Source organism: Rhopalosiphum maidis, chromosome 1, assembly GCF_003676215.2.
Source record: "Rhopalosiphum maidis isolate BTI-1 chromosome 1, ASM367621v3, whole genome shotgun sequence".
In the NCBI taxonomy this organism is placed as follows: domain Eukaryota; kingdom Metazoa; phylum Arthropoda; class Insecta; order Hemiptera; family Aphididae; genus Rhopalosiphum; species Rhopalosiphum maidis.
Window position 1 is genome coordinate 26960627 of NC_040877.1, and position 13680 is coordinate 26974306.

The 13680-nt window shown below is 28.6% G+C and overlaps 2 protein-coding genes across 3 annotated transcripts in view; both read left to right on the forward strand.

The window, feature by feature from the left end:
- Positions 1-335: 335 nt before the first annotated feature.
- LOC113560444 (pancreatic lipase-related protein 2-like) lies at positions 336-4660 on the forward strand. Its single transcript, XM_026966318.1, has 10 exons — positions 336-539; positions 632-754; positions 1296-1564; positions 1701-1941; positions 2268-2498; positions 2879-3049; positions 3669-3761; positions 3837-3951; positions 4082-4282; positions 4385-4660. The coding sequence occupies exons 1-10, from the start codon at positions 443-445 to the stop codon at positions 4479-4481; spliced, it is 1638 nt and encodes a 545-aa protein (XP_026822119.1). The 5' UTR covers positions 336-442; the 3' UTR covers positions 4482-4660.
- Positions 4661-5258: 598 nt separating this feature from the next.
- The window catches only part of LOC113550338 (rho GTPase-activating protein 100F-like), a 33923-nt gene continuing 25501 nt past the window's right edge, over positions 5259-13680 (forward strand). The window contains exon 1 of one of the 2 annotated variants that reach the window (XM_026952083.1): positions 5259-5537. In XM_026952083.1, the coding sequence (XP_026807884.1) occupies positions 5466-5537 (72 nt within the window). In that variant the 5' untranslated portion in view covers positions 5259-5465. The remainder of the gene's footprint in view (positions 5538-13680) is intronic. The other variant, XM_026952085.1, reaches the window with a different exon arrangement.

Genomic DNA, 13680 nt, shown 5'->3' on the forward strand with positions numbered 1-13680 from the left:
TTATGATATTATATCAACGTATATTATCTGCAGTGAAGTATGAAAATTTTTTTTTATATATAAAAACTACTTGAAAAATCAAAAAATATGTACTTAGTGTAATTTATACACGCGTGCGTGTACTGTAATATAATAATCTGGTACATAACCAGCTGTCAGCATGTAAATTCTATGTAACTGTAAAGGTACCTTCCTACCTACCTATAACTTGGTTATAATATTATAGAGTTTACCTTCAACAGAGTGAAAGTAAAAACATATATATAATAACAAGGAACAATAATAATATAATGGTTAACACACTTGACACTATAGTATTATATAATCCAGTGAACCTTATAGCGTTATAGTTTTATCAGTGTTGATTTTTTAAACAGTCATGTTATATTCGCGCTTTGAGAACATCGAACCTCATAAACATCTTATTTTATAAAACCATAACATGCATACTAAACATTATGGCAGGACCATTTTTACTATATCCATCGCAGCTTATTTGGTTTTAGACCAGGTGGGTCTAATTAAAGCAGCGTCCGAAGGTAAACGCTAATTATATTACTGATTTTTTTGTTTTTTAATTATTGTGTTAATTTCATTTTCATTTTTTTTTTCAATAAAACGCGTTAAATAGTTTCTAATTATGATTTTTGGCCGTCAAATATATTGGGTAAGCGTGCGATGCAATTGGTCAGGGATCATTTGACCAGGAGACAAGAGAGAAAAAAGTCGAGATCTTCAAAACAAATTTGCTACGGTAAGATATGAACTTAAAATTTTTAAAGACCTAAAGACCATTTTAATTTTTAATGACTTGTTTGACTGTTCTATACAATACTTGCATATATTTTGTTATTTTTGTATATAATATATTATATTCCTAAACTGTGGCTGTCTTAAGTTTTAATAAAAAAACCAACTTACGTCAGACATCGTAACACAAGGACTGCCGATCATTTTTTACCAAAACGACAAAAATTTAAAACCTGAGCAACGGCGTTTGTAAAAAAGTAACTGTCGCGAAACACACGTATACGTATATATAACCACACGTGCACTGCACGTATACTTTTGTGACGACTTTACGAGCAAAAGCACTATTAACTTGTCGGCTTAAAATAACTACAACATCGCCGAATTATTATTCATCTCGTACGAACCGACTGACGATACGTGCAACGCATATATTACGAATATCGCACGCTATACATCACATACTATATGACTTGCGATGGGTTTTTTATTTTGTTGGTTTTTTTTTTGTTTTTTTGTACGATACGTCAACAATAACGTTGCAGACATGGTCGGATGTTTTCCTATACCCCGATCCAGTTATTCACCGCTCATGAAATCGCCCCAATCGCCGGACACGGTTGACACGAAATTCTTGGTGATGACCCGACAGAATCGCAGCGATCTGATTTTGGTCAAGTACGGCGATCGGCACGTTTCGATGAACAACTCCAATTTCAAGCCTGAACGGCCGACCAAGATCATCATCCACGGGTTCAAAGGCAGTGGACACGACAAGGTAGCAAAACTCCTGGGAAACGCGCTCCTAGACCTGGTTAGTCTATAGACATGTTATTATACTTAAACATACCTATATGGTTATATAGAAACATGATGCGGTTATAGGTCTGTGATTTTTCATAAAAATTAAAAACAATAATATTTTTATTTATAAACACGTTGCACTGCAGGAAGACGCGAACGTGATTTTCGTGGACTGGGAAAAGGGGGCCGCTGGCCCGGGTTACGCACTTGCAGCCGCCAATACGCAGTTGATCGGACGTCAACTGGCAATATTGATCACGGACATGGTGGCGTTGAACGGTGACCCGGCCATGATTCACATGATTGGGTTCAGTCTCGGCGCCCATGTGGCCGGTTTCGCGGGAAAGGCGTTGAAGCTGCTCGACATACGCGTTGGCAGGATTACAGGTAATGTTGAGGGTCTCAAGTACACCTAGTACATTATAGTATCGAGATTTCCAACGATCAAATTTGAATGTATCGATATTTTTCGTTCAATTTTATCGAGCGTTCAAGACATATATTTGATTAGTGTGATGTATACCAACAAAATGTACCGACCTGTAGGTATGAAATTCGTACTCGCTCGGGTACGTAATAACTGCGTATCGATATTACGTATTAAATTTTTCTTTTTTGAAAATTTCACTAATATTTTATTAGCTTGTAAGCGTTTTTGGTGTGTTTAATATATGTAATATATAAAAAAAAAACGATGTCGTTATATGCTGCAGGTCTGGATCCCGCATCCCCGTTGTTCAGGCAAATGTTGTCGGCCTCGCTGCTGTCACTGAGCGCAGACGACGCCGCGTTCGTCGATGTAGTGCACACAGACGGTGCTAGGATATGGTCCGAGGGGTTTGGCCTGTTCAACCCGATCGGTGACGTCGACTACTTCCCGAACGGTGGTCTCGATCAACCGGGTTGTGAACAAGTCCGTGGTTCTGTAATCGTAAGCCGGTTCGGTAAGTCATATCTATATATTTTTTATAGATTACATATATTATTTAGATCAAATAACGCGATTCCAGTTCATGTGCGATGCATTTTAAACAAACGTGTTCTTTTTTTACGAATTTATAAATGCAGTTTTTCAAAAACATTTTGTAATCTAATAAAATAAAAGTAACCGGATTATTTTTTATGAAAATGTTGACGTATACGTATGAAAACTATCTATTTAAACAATAGTTTTTTGTCTGCAAAAGCATTTAAAATTTTTTGATAGAAAGAGTAAAGTGACGAGGTGGTTTTTTTTAGTATACATCTAAAAATGCTAAATTGCTTACTGTTTATGTATTTTGTTAATGCGTACATATATTTAAACATACATATATTATTATAGAGGGCACGATGAACTCGAGCGTGGTATGCAATCATCTCCGGGCGTTACAGTTCTTCCTGGAAAGTCTCAAAGCTGTGTCAGATCCCGATGCATGTCAGTTTACCGCATTTCCCTGCCCAACCGGGTGGTCAATGTTTCAAAAGGGCGAGTGCTTCCCTACAAATTGCACAGGTACCTAACCTATAAAATATATAATATATGACCCATCACCACAAATAATATAATGTAATATGCATATAACTACATATAACTAATACGCACATAACTACAGCATTTGCACTCGGCGTATTTACATTTATTCGTATACCCAACAGATATGTCATGACAACTCGTTGGTAATTTTGAAAATTATTGTTTTGTTTACGGAAAAAAATACTAGTCCTTTTGCGATGAAATATTGAAAATAAATTTATGTATAGACCTCCTATCGAGATCTATATATGAACATTACGTATTAACTAAACTGATAAGTATACCTATACTATTATTTCACTCGCTTATACTAAGTCTGTGTAAAGTTTCGTTTTCGAAGTTCAGTGTACCTATTCGACATTGCGTTTTATAAGTTTTTTTTTACGTTGTTTTAATTTACTTAGTATAAGCCAAAGAAAATATTGATTTAAGGATATGTAACTATCAACTGATAAATACAAAAGTAATAGTTATTTAAAATAGTGATCAAATTATAATTTATTAATATTAATACACTATACTAATGGCAAATAGTATATCAAATCATATGCATTATTATTTATGATTGTGTCATAAACATTCTACCACTTTTTCGTAGATTCGAATTGTGTAACAATGGGTTTTGCGGCATCTCAATCAAAACTCCGTGGTCCGCTGTATTTGACAACTAGAGATTCTAGTCCATTTTGTGGTAAGGGATGTTATTTGTTGATTTCGTGATGATAATATTTATTAAATTATGTTTATGTTATATATTTCATTCTAGGGAGACAGCTCAAAGCATCTGTTTTACTATCCCCCAAAACATCTAAACTTCGAGGCTACTTGCAAATATCGTTGGAAGATGGTGATAATACGGCAAACTTCAAGCTCCGAACAAAGTAATAATTGGTATCATATATTAGTAGTTTTTTTAATTCATGACGATTTGTGTTAGAAAATTAACCAAATATCATTTTTTTTAACGTATTACTTAATACTTATACCTATATTGAATTCATAATTTTCCAGGCATATGGATTATATTTCGGGTGGACTTCTAGCTGAAGGACTTTCAGTAGCTAGATATGAAAAATCTGTGCAAAAACATTTAAATATTGAATTGAGTTTCCAATCATTAGCTTATCAAACAGAAAACGAAAAATATGGGCTTAGTAATATTATCGATGTGGTTGTGGACAAAATATCTATTTTCGACACTGAAGGAAACGTGTAAGTACCCATCTATGTATATATATTTATAAGTGCTAATCATAGTAAAGTCTTCCACTCCTATAGAAGTTACCTACAGTAGAAAATATCTTGTTTTTTCAGATGGTCTAATTGTACAGAGAATTCGAATCTAATCCACGTGGACGGAACAACAATATACGCCCAAACCTATTCGCTTTCATTATTTGCTGCTTGTTAGTTAGTCGAGATGACTGAGGACGGTCAATTTTTTTTTTATTTATTAATTATATCTACTTAACGGATGACTGAAATTGTTACATATACCTGATATATATAATATTGTTATAATACTAAAAATGTATAATATAATAGTTATGAATTTGTGAACTATATAATTCTAATTAAAAAACGAAATGATTTTATATACTTTATAAATAAATGCATTTATAATATTATACTGCCATTTGTTTTCAATATTAAACGCTTACGATTTTTGCTGTAGACCACAGAACGAGATTAATTCAATGAGCCTCAAAACCGTCGGTATAACAGAAACCACAATATAGTTATTGTAGTTAAGTAGGTATTTGGTGAACTAAGAGGATAGAAATATATATATATATATAAAATAATGAGTGTATAAATATTAAAAATGTCTTGGTCGTATACAATATGCAAGTACAAGTATATACGAGTAACCCACGTGGGAGAATCGTGCGTATTGGCATCGCTATATATTAATATATATATATAATACATCTGTTGTATTTTTGTATACATATTTCATTATATACATAGAGTACATACACAGCGACTGATGACTGGTATTTTTCTTTTTATTATATTCTCACCCCCTCGACGCAAATCCACGGAGGGTGCAAAGCGGTTTTGTACGGTTATCGATCGGGCCATCCGGCGCGCGCCAGCGCTTTTCGCTCCAGATTAGTCAGTATGCCACGATGACCATAATTATTGTGTTCTCGGCGCTGTAAACACAACACGCGTGTTTTTATCAGGGTTCGTCGAAGGATATTTTCGCACGAGAAATATTATTATACGTATGCAGGACAGGTACCTATATCTATCACACGCATTACGTGCAAAGTGATAACATACTATGCACCAATAGAAGCGTACTTCTTTCGAAAGGAGCATGTCGTGTTTCGTGTTCGGAAGACCGGATGCCCCGGGTGCCTGAATCTCTCGCTGGCATTATGGCAAAATGGTAACGACCAGAGTAGCATCAACGAGCAAACGATCGTCTGCTGCAATGCTCTGTTGCGCCCGAAAGAAGGTAAGTGTGAAAAAGATTATATCGACAACAATATTATACAAATAATTTAGTTTATAATACCTACCCATAGTGTAGATCGGTTACAATCATTGCAGCTATAGTAAACTATGACGAAAATCGTAAATCAATATTCAATATTCATTAGGTAGTCATTACCTGTATAATATATATAAATATATATATAAAATACGTCTTTTTCTCTCTCGTTCACTTTCTCATTCTCTATTTCTTTATATCTGTTATACGAAAATTGATATTTTCTTTTTAATAATACCAATAAATATATTTATTAATATATATAGGAAAAAATGTAAATGTTTGATAATATTTATTATCTTTTATAAATACGTGTTATAAAATATTGAATATTACACTTGATTGATTTTATGCTATAATGCTATATGCAAGTAAATATAGGTATTTTTGTTTTATATTTAAATTATTACTTTAGATATTATCACTGTATCAGTCTAACTAACTTTATTTTTAATGCAAACAAGTTGTTTTAAATATTTTATAACTCAAGTTTAACAAAAGTATAACATACGTTTTTTAAAAACAATTTTGGTGAGTTCGATAAATATTTTTTTTATTTGGAAAATCCAGCAAAAATCATAATTTAATTATATAATATTCATCCCATAATGGTAGAAATCATATAAAATCGATTATTATGTTATGTATACATTATACACGAATATGATTAATGGAATAATGAATGTTTATTGTATAAAAAAAATATCATTACGATTTAAAAACTATACAATATTAATATATTATAAATATGATAAATAATTAAGACATTTACAAATTTTATATTTAATAATTACTTTTTACAATGAACAAGCCAAATTTAAAATATTTTAATTTAATTAATAAAATATATTAAAAATACTTATATCGATTTAAATGTATTTACACGTGGTGTCGCACTGATCGTAGAGTATTAGTAATTTCGTATTTTATTATATTAGTTAAATATCGTATAAATTGAAGAATATATACATTATGAATGAATTTATACAACAATGGTACATTTATTCCATTTACACAATTGTAGGTAGCCAGGTAGCTTATAATGTCATAAATACTCGTAATGATAAAGCTCCGCAATATTGTTATATCTATTACTTATACTATTTTATGTCGAATACGGATAAATTTCAACACGAAAAATGTGTATAAAAGCTACATAAACACGTCAAGTTATGATCATATCAATTACAATTTTAGTGGGTAACCTTCTGAAGCACTAAGTATACATTTTTGTTTATTAGGGTTATCTTATATTTTTATTACCAAGATGAACGAATTTTATTGTTGCCTTTGATATTATTACAGCAATCTTGAATTATATTGACACTGTATAGTATTATATTATATGGCATTACCAACTACAAATAATCCTACTTAGATTATTTATTTTTTTATAGGAGACATGAGTTGTATTTAGTTGGAATTAAATACGTAGCTAATGTCGTGATGATATAATATATATAATTTTAATAAGATCTTTTTAAGTTGTAAATTTATAACTAAATAAATAATTAGGATACAAAATTTAAATTCCTTAATTTTTTTAAGATACAACTTAAATAACTTTTCATGTACATATATATGTATTCAAAGTACTAGATACATACAAGATTGTGTATTGTACATAATAAATATAGTAACGATCATAACAGATATTATTAAATAACCAGTAAAAAATATTTATACTAATTAAATTAATATTATTGTATGAGATAATATTTTATTATGCTATTGTGCATTTGTATTAAATTATGTTTAATATATAAAATAGTAATTTACCCAAAGAGGTTGACGAGACTGTCCCCTCCCCTGAAATTTGAGGAAAATTTAAAAATGATTTCAGCAATACTTGAACTATGTCGTTGCATATGTGTAGAATGGAGAGGACTAAGGGAGCTATAGCCCCCTAGGAATGTTGTATATATATACTAAATGCCGATTATATTATGGTCAAATAAGTTTTCACCGTGTTCTGATCATGCATTCTATTTTAGTGATAAAAGTACATATAAACATAAAATATTAATTTTTAAATAAGTACTTACAATTTTTAACGATGTTTAGTATATTTAATAATGTTCTTTACTAATTTACTATAATATACTATTTACTAAATCAATCGTTACTTCATATTGAAAGGTACTTAACTAATAGTAATATTAATAATATTACTATATTAGGCGTTTAAACTTAACACTATAATAATTTCCAATTAAAATGATTTTTTAAATATTTAATTCAAATATGAAATATGTAATATGATTTATTTACATTAAACTTTAAATTGTGTTCTTTAGTCCTTTTTATATTTTGTTCCTTTAATTTTTTTTTTTTTAGTTAAATTTTTATAATATAATATAATGTTTATTCGAATCATTATAGACTTTGGCCCCTTCTCTCATCACGTAAATTCATCACGTTATGCCCATGCGTCACTATACAATATACATTTATATTTTATACGTATAATTGATAATAAACTATCTGATAACTAACAGGAAAAATTCAAAAATATATTATTTAATAGCGTTAATAGTTAATAGTGCTTTTTAATGAAAACGTAAATGGATTTCCTAATTAACTGATATCTGTTTGGATATAATAAATTTCCATCAGAAATAGGTACGCAATACTCAGAGTTTATATATGCGCGTAAGACCGTGAGTACTCGAATGCGAAAAGGGTATATTAACTCCCTAAAGTTTTAAATTATAAATATATCCTGTCCCTTTTCCCATTTAGAACAATTTTTAATTCTTAAATTTATTTTATTTTGATTACAACTTATTTATCATATGTATAATTGAACATCATAATACATGGTAAATAATGTTAATTTTAAAATGTACCGTAAATATGAAACTAATTGCAGTATTATACATATTATAGAAAATGTTATATTATTTATTACTTTATTAGTTATTTGACCATTTTACATATATTTACTGTTGTATACCGACTACTGAGGATATAAATTAGTCCTTTGGATTAAAATGCAATAATAATTTATATTATCATAAACGATTTAAAACTGACCTAAAGTATACTGTAGATTGTAGTTGACATTATAACAAAATAATAATGACGGTTTCATAATCTGTTTGCGTGGAGTTCATTTTCGGTGAGCATTAACAAAACATAGATATAACAAAAATAATGTATTGAATTTTGGTTTGTATTTGATGTATTTTATTTGCTTATGGTGTTTTAATTTATATGATTTTTAATAATATTTTATACACTTAAACGTAAGCAGTACCGTACAGCTATGGTCAGAAGGGACCGAGTGGGTTGTAGTCCTCTCAGAAATTTTAAGAAAATTTAAAAATTAAAATACTTTCTACAATATTCTGTGTAAGTACTTATTATGTAACAATTTATTAAATTTGTAATTTTTATAAAAGTTACTGCAAAGGTCTAATTATTTACATTTAATAAAGTTTATGAAGACACAAAAAGTATTTCAATGTTGTTGGTTAGGTTAGGTTATCAGAAGAAATCCTAAAAATTCTTTTTTTAAATATAGGCTAGCTAAAGAACTGTTTTAATTCCATATTTAAATTGTTTAATGTTCCCATTAAAATAACGTTTTATACCTTATACAGACATCATAACAATATGTATTTCCGTCTTAAACTATTGGTAACTTATTTTCATGTCTAAAACTAGATGTTAAATTTTTTGAAAATGATTTAAACATTTAAATATACAATTGTCAATTTCATAAACGTTTAAAACAAATAATAAAACTTTTTTCATTTATTATTTAATGATAGAATAATAAATAACTAATAAATATTAAAAATGTATACTTATACATAATAATAATTGTAAGTAATGTTTTAAACTGCAGTATCATAATATACATCATCAGTCAGACATGTACATATTTTATATTTTATTTAAATAAACGGCGGGAAGAACAATTATAAAGTAGAAACTGGGGTGGAATTCTGGAGCCTAAAACCATTCAAAACGTACAAAGAGAGAACTTAACTCCTTATAAATATACTAAGTAGTCACTGGTAAATATTATTAATAATAAATATAAATATAATAATATAATACGATTTTACATGGCGTTTAAGGTATTAAGGTTAAGTGATTTTCATAATCGTACAGAGTGGCCTTTATAAAGTATTTTAAAATATCAGTCCCCTCTAAAGTTATGGACAATTTCCAATTTGAAAAATAAGGCAGGACATTTAGATTTTATAGGTTTGTCCCCTAAAAAAAGAATTTTTGAAAATATCAAATGACCTGAGATGAACATATAATATATAACCTAACCTAAACCGGGTGGGTACATGGTCATTTTAAACACTGACCAAACATTGTATGAGTATACAATATCTGAGTTTTTAAAGTTATGTAGATAATTATGTACATAGACTAGAAATTTTATACAATGGCCAGACTGATAGTGCCGAGTAGAAAAAATTAATAATAATTAAGCTTAACTTAATAATAATAAAAATATTAGGTTTAAATATAATACTTATTTTATTTTACACTTAATTAATTAACATTAGAAAATTTTTATTATTTTTTTTAATAATAATGTTAAAATAGGTATTATATTAACTTATTTATTTTGATACATATTGCCATTAGGTATACAATTTGGAGATGCACAACATGCCAGCAATTTTTCACTTGTATCTCCTTGTTTTACATTTCTTACCACATCTTTATAACCTAGACCTTCTGGGTTGGAAAACAGCCTAGCTACTTCTCTATGTAACAACTGAATGTCGGGTACATCATAAAAACTAGTAAATTGTTCTTTCTAAATTGTAAACTGATTTCTATTATAGTAATGTTGTAGTTTATTTTTGGTTGTACCTAATTTGTAATTTTTTTTTCCACTGTAAACAAATGTTAATTATTTGTACATGAGTGAATAATTATGTTAATAACAATAGTATTATTACAATACATTTATTGCTTATATAATACCTGAAATTATTATACACCTAAAATCTACCATAAGTCACTTCGGGCTCTCTCAACATCTGATACCTATTTTTATTTTTACTTTATTAAATAAATTTAAATTATACTTCTCTCAGTTCAAATCAATATAAATTATCTCTTATAATAAGGTATTAAAATAAAATTATACGTTTAGTAGGTTCCTACGTATTATACACGATGACCGCACCAGTTTTAGCATTGTATACAATGATCAGTCTATGTAGCAAATAAATATTTATAGTTTACATTGCTCAAATATTACATGCATTGTATACAATGCCCGGTCAGTGTTTACAATGATCAATTTTTTTACTTGGACCGTAACATTTATATTATCTGTACTCGTGATATACGCTCTTACTAGAGATGATTAAATCTAGAAAATAAAATACTAATAATAATATTATGCTTTCTAATAAAGCAACTCCTCATTATATGAGCTGCAGTAGCGCTATAGGGGTGTCTTGAATCATATTGGGGACAACTGCTGACATTATTTGCATATAAATGTTTATATAATACTTGATAATCAATGCATACACAATCACAGACATCCAACAGACGTCGGACTGACGATAGAAACACTGTAGAAGTGTAGACTGTAGAGTGTGTATACATGTAATATAATATATATATTATAAGTATTAAGTTATAACAGGTATCGATTACTACGAGTATATAGCGGCAAGTCCTCCTGACACATACAATTATGTATTATATTGTTTACATATATACATTTATAAATACATCAGGTGATCCATTGAACATCATAAACTTATTTTTCTTAAAAATTTTTAGTTCCATATTCAAAAACAGAATATTTTTTAAGATACTTCGATACATAAAAATATTATTATTGACAATTATTTTATAAATTATAAACATTTAAAGTATAATTAAGCAAAGTGGAGTGGTTACTGCTGAGATAACCCGCAAAATGTTGGACAACTTCTCAAAAACTCCGCTCATCAAATTTTTAAATATGTATAACTAATAAGCTCAAAAATTTGATTTTTGTAAATCAATACACTCCGAATAATATTCTGCTTAAGAATATTAAACTAATAAGTTGTTTTATATTGATTTAAAATTTTTGTAAAAGAAATATTTTTAAAAACATTAGTATTTTCTTAAACAATGAGTGTCTTACGACTCTTACGTTTAATGGATCACCTCGTATATATATATATATATATAAATTATTATGTCTCTGATTTAACGACCCCGAAATGTGACTTTATACACACCACCACTCTATTATATATAATATTATGTGACCTAACCTCGTCCCAGGCATATTATTTCAGTTCGATATATATAATTATGTTGTACCATATTGCCAACTAATCACCCTTATTCGGTTACTCATAGTATATATATATATATACATATTGTATTATATTGTCCAATATACATAATATAATATGTTACTTGTTACATAATACGCTCCAGTTATATTATATAAATCGAATAATGTTTTTGTATACCTACCTACCGTCATAATATTGTATGAGGATTCGTTTGCTGTAATTAAAGGTTTAATATTATTACAATTATTTTCTTGTATTATAATATGCTTTAAGCATATGTGTTGTTATGTCGGCTAATGCCGATATGGTAAACCATGTATAATATATATATTCAAATAATTTATGTTATTCATGGTTTTAATTTTTTTTTCTTAAATATTTGTCTCCGAGCTTTGATTTTAAAATAATACGGTCTGCTGATTAAACGCATCAACTTAAATATGCATGTATATTGTACTTTTTGTACAAATATATATTATTATGCAAATGAACATTGACTGGTGAAAACACACACACATATATAATATTATGAATCGTAGTCGTTATTATGAAACATTATTAATGTATACTTTATACAAAAAGAAATATTATAACTTAAAGCTATAACGTAATTTCCAACAGACGATGCGCCCACGTCGTGGTCGTTATGGTGAAAAAACGTTTCTTATTTTTTCGTGGGGATACATTAAAGGTCATAGTAAAAAAATAACGCCGAAAAAGGCAACTACCAGCAGATTCTCTCTAAGGTTTTATGTTATTTATGTACATATCATCTATCTATATACATAACGTCTCGGACGGGTGGACGGTATTTTACACTCGCGCCGTTTTCGCGCGTGGGATACCCGTGCGATACAGTTTTAAAGCAAAATCGATAATAAAAAAAAAGAAAGCATTTTCATATATTTCAACCCTGCTGGACTCTAAAACTGTTTTTACCTATGTGGCCATCATAACAACAGTGTACGAAAACTTGTTTAAAATTTAAGCATTTTAAGCACATAAATGCATATAATATTATCATATTATTTTAAATAGGTATCGTACAACGTACACAACACTTGTCTTGTATAATGATATAGTATATTATCAGCAAGCGAGTCTTTTAAAATTTTCACATTTGTATATGCATGAAGAAAATATACATAGGATTATAAATTATATATATATATTATAATTTATAGTGTATAAACGAATAATTTTCTCTTTGCCATATCATTTGTCCGTCGCTTTTAAAAATGATATACTCTGTCACATGTGTGAGCATTGTGTAAGAATAATATACGAGGATATTGCTTGCACATAGAAATAGAATTGCATATAAAATGATATTTGTTGACATAAGAAAGGGGATTGGCAACGATTTCAACGAGGAAGAGAGAAAAAATCGTTTTTTTATTGCGTCGGCCAAGAAATATTTATTTTATACGCCTCTTCCAAACACTATATTATAGATATAATATAAGATATAGGGTAATTTACCCAGCTTATCCCTATTTTTTCCTTTAATAATGATTTTTTTTTCAAATTCTGATTTTTGATATTTTTAAATACCTATACTTAAAAAATATATTTTCAAATACTTAAAACTTATTACATCATCATTCTGTAGCATTTTGTAATGATGTAAGCATTGTTTTAAAAAATTGTTAAGCGAATAACTTTTTTAAATTTTAATGTATCTATTTTAATTAATTTTCGAATCAGTATTTACTGAGATATTAAAATAAATATGATATATATAAAGTTAATAAAACAAAAATCAATGATTTAATAAAATAAAAACAATATAAATTTAATATATGTAATATATAATATAG

What these genes read in the sequence shown, in the direction of transcription:
- LOC113560444 (XM_026966318.1), top strand. Translation starts at nt 443, where the DNA reads ATGCATACTAAACATTATGGCAGGACCATTTTTACTATATCCATCGCA. An exon ending in TTCAAAACAAATTTGCTACG is followed by an intron (nt 755 to 1,295) that starts GTAAGATATGAA and finishes ATAACGTTGCAG; the next exon opens with ACATGGTCGGATGTTTTCCT. An exon ending in AGATTCTAGTCCATTTTGTG is followed by an intron (nt 3,762 to 3,836) that starts GTAAGGGATGTT and finishes ATTTCATTCTAG; the next exon opens with GGAGACAGCTCAAAGCATCT.